Source organism: Takifugu rubripes, chromosome 20 (genome assembly GCF_901000725.2).
Source record: "Takifugu rubripes chromosome 20, fTakRub1.2, whole genome shotgun sequence".
Taxonomy (NCBI): Eukaryota; Metazoa; Chordata; class Actinopteri; order Tetraodontiformes; family Tetraodontidae; genus Takifugu; species Takifugu rubripes.
In genome coordinates, this window is record NC_042304.1 from 4,613,246 (window position 1) to 4,618,497 (window position 5,252).

Below are 5,252 nucleotides of genomic sequence, written 5' to 3' on the forward strand. Positions count from 1 at the left end.
ATCTCATGTTATACACTATATACATACATGAAACCAGATGGAAATCTTAAATCTAAACATGCTCATATGCCACTTCATGCTTTTGGTAATATTAACATAAACACTTACAGAAAAGCAGAATATAATACATATGCTTTTTCATTTATAACAACTTATTTGACCGTCTAAACCTCATCTGGCTGCAACAACAGACAGGGTGATCACTGTTTTGCACAAGTGCGTAGACCAGATTCTTGTGCAAGTGCCAAAGTCTCAGTGTCCACAGAAGATGAACAAACGGTTTCTTGTATGTCAGATGCTCTCTACACAAGTAGAATTAAGTCCTACAGGGATTTTTTTTGATGCAATGCATGCAGATCTCTCATTGTTGTGCTAACTCGCAGGACAACGACCATGCTGGGACATGTTACTTCCACCCTTCATGTACACCGGGAGTGCGAGCTGAAAAATGCTCAAATTAAGACCAAAACTACATTACAATTCTTCAATTCGCAGATAGTTCTCAGCAGGCTAACAACACGTATGCGCTGGGAATAAATAGTTGTTGTTTTAAAAAAAAAAGATGAAGTAGGTGAGAAGAGGTTGAGGGTTTTTTTTCCTCGACATTTCTTCTTTTCGTTCTTTTAAAAATAAAAAAAAGACACTACAACGTCCAAAACAGTGGAAAACTGTACCAAAATCGGAGTAGGGGAACTTTGATTGTAGCTTTAGGCTAGCAAGTAGCCCGTTGTTAATACTATGTAAAGCAAAATGATAATTAGCTGGAGGCTAGCTAGCAACAGCAACTTGATGTAGCTTACTATCCACTCTTCAACTATCAACATCATTTCACATTAAAACACTGGTGTTGTAGCAGCCGAAAGCGCCCCGCATTCTACCAGGCAGCAATAAAACTAATGACAACGGGGATCTTTGGGGTGTCTTATCAATAAACTTACACGCTATCAACCATTAGGCGATTAAGTCGCCCTAGCGACCCAAACTCGTTCTTTAGCATGCTGCTAGGGCAGCCAATATTGGTACCACAGTTGGAAAGCTAACATCAACCTTAGCGGCAAAGTTAATCACGGAACTTGGCATAAGCCGACGTTAGCTACATTAGTCAGCGACAGCAGTGTCCTCAACTACTTCGTTCTTCGCTGCGCTCACATTACTTACAACTTTTTGTGCCTCTGCCTTCAGTGGAGCTGTGAAGTTAGCTTGCAAGCGTTCTTTTCATTTGCCGAACAAGCTTTACCGTCTTGGCCCTCCTCCATTGGAAGGATTTGCGTAGTGGCGTGATTTTTTTTTTCGGTCTGTTTCTGTGTTGAGAGAGCTCCACTGTCAGAGCCGCTTAGTCCCGCCCACTTATCTGTGATTGGCTAGAATTGGGCACGCCCACATGACATACTGCTTCCTATTTCACCAAATACGTGGCAATCCCGAAGAATCGACCTGTTGATTGGATGACGTCTTCGGGGTGACGTTCGCAAGGGTCTATTTTTTGTAATAACCGGCGTACACCGAAACACGCATGACCACGCGGGTACTCGGAAGGGACAGGGACGGGGTTACAGCGAGCACCGGCGGGGGCCGGGGTGATATTTGAGGAAGCTGCACCGCTTCTGTTGTGAGACTGACCGACGTGACGTATGTTGCTTGAACTGACAGTGAGCACCATTCATAAATAAAACATCTAAGAAAACTATGACTCACATTTCTAAAGATTTGGTAAAAAAAAAAAAAAAAAGGGTGGGGGGGGGGGGGGGGGGGTTATACGTGTAATAGCAGTTAATACCAGTACATCCGAAGAACCTGTATCTTGAATTTACATTTTACAAATGTTTTGTACCCAAGGACCAAGCCCCAATAACCTCTATATTTTTTTTTTTATATAAAAAAATCTTTCCTTGAAGTGCTTGAAGTTTTGCAGTACATGGATGTCTTTAGATTTTGCCTTTCCTCTGGAGATGCTTTGTGAAGCCTTCACCACATCCACTTCCAATTTAGGGGTCGATTGTCATCACAGTAAAGTTGAGGTTAAGAACACGTGACAAGGCCATTGTCAAAAATAAATATCACTGTGGGTGCATCTAAACCTAATTCACGATAGTGTCATTCCTCATAAGATCATTGTACATTATTATGCAAATAAAGAAACGAGTTTGTAATGGTATTACCAACATTTGAGAAAAGAGAAGCGCTTACTGAGCATCTGTTTATTACAAAGAGACATTCATTTATATTCAATACAATTAAAACAGTTTCAAGAGCTGTTCACTGCAAGCAAAAAGTAACACGTGGACTAGTTTTGCCGTCATATTAAAAATAGAACTCATTCATAGAAAATGGCTTAATAATCCTAGGACGTCTTTGCTGGAGATGGAAGATGGCAGGAAGACAGTGGCTCCCTCTGCCGGCGGCTTCCGGGAAGGACTGGTCATTGCAACGTGACAAGTTATTGGTTCAAGCGGATCATTAGAAGGAATTATTGTGCTGCAACGGGAACATTCATGATGACTGTTGGATTTCTGTGATGAGGGTATGTCTAAAAAGAAAGATAAGTGTTGATAAGCCCACAGTTCATGCTGGTTTCAAGTCTAGCAACTCATAATTTACCTTTAGCTCTTCACTTGTTCTGCAGGTGCAGCCGGAGCCTTCTTCTTACATTCTTCACACACATGATGGCATCTTGTCAGGACGAGCACAGATACAAGAAGGTTTTTTTTTAAATTTCATTCACAGAAATCTGAATCATCTGTTACGTGGGACTATGGTTTGTTATTAACCGTCAGCCTGAAGCATCTTATGTAATTAGCCTTGTCAGACTCTTTTGTTCTGAATTCTTTGGGAAATACACACCTCCTTGATTCCACCACCCGAAAGAAGTGTCCCTCACCTGTGTCCCTGGCCACCTCTCCAGAACGGAGGTCCACCACCCCATGGTCCAAAGCCTGGTCCCTCAATGCCAATTTTCTGGAACTTGCTTCGACAAGTTGAGGCATATGACATTCTCCCCACGATAAAACCGAGGATCCCGGCAGCTGGGGGGGGGGGGGGGGGGGGGGGGGGATTCAATTGTTGCTACCAATGAAACAACCAAAAAAAAATAACTGTTTGGTACTCACCTGCTAGTTTTGGGAACGGTCCAAAGCGTTTTGATGCTTTCCAGGTGCCTGTATGGAAATACATTTACAGGACTGATGTGAAATAAGGATTCTAATATTTTAGTCAGAGGGTTTAATGTTTCTGCTTTACCGTTGTAGATAAGGCCACCAGTGACAGCCATACTGGTCAGAGACAGGGGAAGAGCTAAATAAAAAGTAAGAGCATTTGATTAAAATGCATGCATACATACAATATTGCAAAAAAAGAAAAAAATAATCTGAACTTTTCTAACAGTTTCTTGTATTTTACACCTAACAAAGCCAAAACATGCTGGGTTGATCAGTAAACACTGTATGTAAATAATCACAATATATTTCCATATTGAGTAACATCAGTCAGAAGGCCAACAAACCACAGAGAGAACATTAAACTATGGGTGAAACCAATTATCTCTGATACCAGGCGTCATTTATGCCCAACTTCAGTCAGCAAACTGTGGGACGACAGGACGGACAAGCGCGAGCCAACTCTTGGGCGATCCATTGTGATGTTCAGTAGTTGAACACAAGAACGTCGGTGTGACTGACAAGTGGAAAAACACAGGCAGCGTGTTTTGATCTAAAACATCCTCATCCAACGGTTCTGGAGGAGGTTGGAGCAGTCTGCGGTCCAGCACAGTGGTCACAGCCACTAGGGGGCATTAAAGTTATTCATTAAACAGTTTTGTTAAGGTAAAAGTGTATTTTAAATATACAGGTAACTACCACAAAGACCAATGTCCAGACAACAGCCAACTGGCAGGACCACAGGACAGACCCGCGTGTTTAGCGCCCCCTAGCGGCACTGACTACTGGCCCGGGACAGTTACAGGCAGGTTACAGAAGTTTCACAAACAAGATCGTATAAATATAAGTATAGTATAATCACTATCAAAGAGGAATCAAGAAACCTCGGTTAAAATCAGGCCAGATTTCTGCTGGTCAAAAACGACGATAAGACCGACGTCCAAGGTCAAAAGGGTTGAAACGGTCTCCCGAATAAAGCTATTGTGCATGGTAAATTAACGGGGTGCGTTTTAAGGTTACAAACATAGCAAGGCACCCATGCATTTAGACAAAATCAATATATCCTCTGTTAATGATGATCCAGGCCGGCTGCAGACTCTCTAAAATCACAAGCGTGAGAAAGTCTACAGTATATGTGAGCAGACCGCAGTTTCGGTCGTGCTCCATCCGTAATCAGGCCATTTTCTATGAAAGCTGCAGTCAATATACGCAAAGGAACATGACGCCGTGGAGTAATTTTAGTACGGTGCTAATTACCTGGCCATCATATTTAACATAGAAGCAGCTATGACGTAAATTGGGGCCCCGGATAGAATTTCATGAAGGGAATGTAAACATGAAGTTTAGAGAACAGGGAGGTGATTGATGAGCCCTTCCCTGCTTCTTTCTGCACAAAGGAATTACGCAACACAGCAGGGAAAAGCACACTAAAGCCACCTAGACTTGACCTCGTACCTGGATCTCGGTGGGCTCCGGTGCTAAGGGATCATGTTCGGGAGAAACGAAGCGTCTTAAAGAGCGTACCTCTGTACCAGAAGCTCTCCTCCTGACATTCCTTCCAGACCTTTCTCAGATCATCCCTGTGGACATGACGGTCCCCCATGGGGCACTGGAGAAGACAACACACAGTTTTGTCGTCATTTGTGGACTCCAGTAGCCTTTGACGACTCACATACAACAGCGTTACTGCTCCGGACCTTCCATTCCCCCTTGAGCGCAGCCGGGGCAGCTGCTCCCTCTTGCTTCTGGCCAGATGGTTCCGAACTCATGATGTGGGGCTCCAGCTGTCTCAGACTCCAACTTATCGACTACGGAAGGCATGTGCGTTCCCTCTTAAGCTACCAGAGGCGGGTAACCGTGCCTCTTTAGACGGCCCCGCCCACCCGGAAGAACAATTAATATACCCTTTAAAGACCCTTTCATGGTAAAATGTATTTCTCCAGAACGCTACATCAAGCATGAATGACAATGTCAAGAACTTTAGGTTATAAAATCCATTACATCGACTCTTTCCCTCCTTTTAACTCGACTACTGACGTGATGAATCTTTCAGACGAGGCTCACCTCTGTGCAGCGAAGGCACACCTTTATTTGAGGTGG

At 43.4% G+C, this 5,252-nt stretch overlaps 1 protein-coding gene across 2 annotated transcripts; it reads right to left on the minus strand.

Moving 5' to 3' along the window:
• Nucleotides 1-2,183: 2,183 nt before the first annotated feature.
• Nucleotides 2,184-5,015, minus strand: ociad2 (OCIA domain containing 2). Of its 2 annotated transcripts, none has more exons than XM_029828663.1 (7): nt 4,829-5,015; nt 4,677-4,761; nt 3,238-3,291; nt 3,108-3,155; nt 2,879-3,023; nt 2,599-2,670; nt 2,184-2,527 (listed from the first exon to the last, which is right to left on the minus strand). In XM_029828663.1, exons 1-6 carry the CDS (start codon nt 4,919-4,921, stop codon nt 2,601-2,603), a joined length of 495 nt encoding a protein of 164 aa, XP_029684523.1. In that variant the 5' UTR covers nt 4,922-5,015; the 3' UTR covers nt 2,184-2,527; nt 2,599-2,600. The 2 variants fall into 2 exon arrangements, with proteins under 2 accessions (XP_029684523.1, XP_003973891.2); XM_003973842.3 differs by having other exon boundaries at nt 4,850-5,011.
• Between the last annotated feature and the right edge of the window lie 237 nt (nt 5,016-5,252).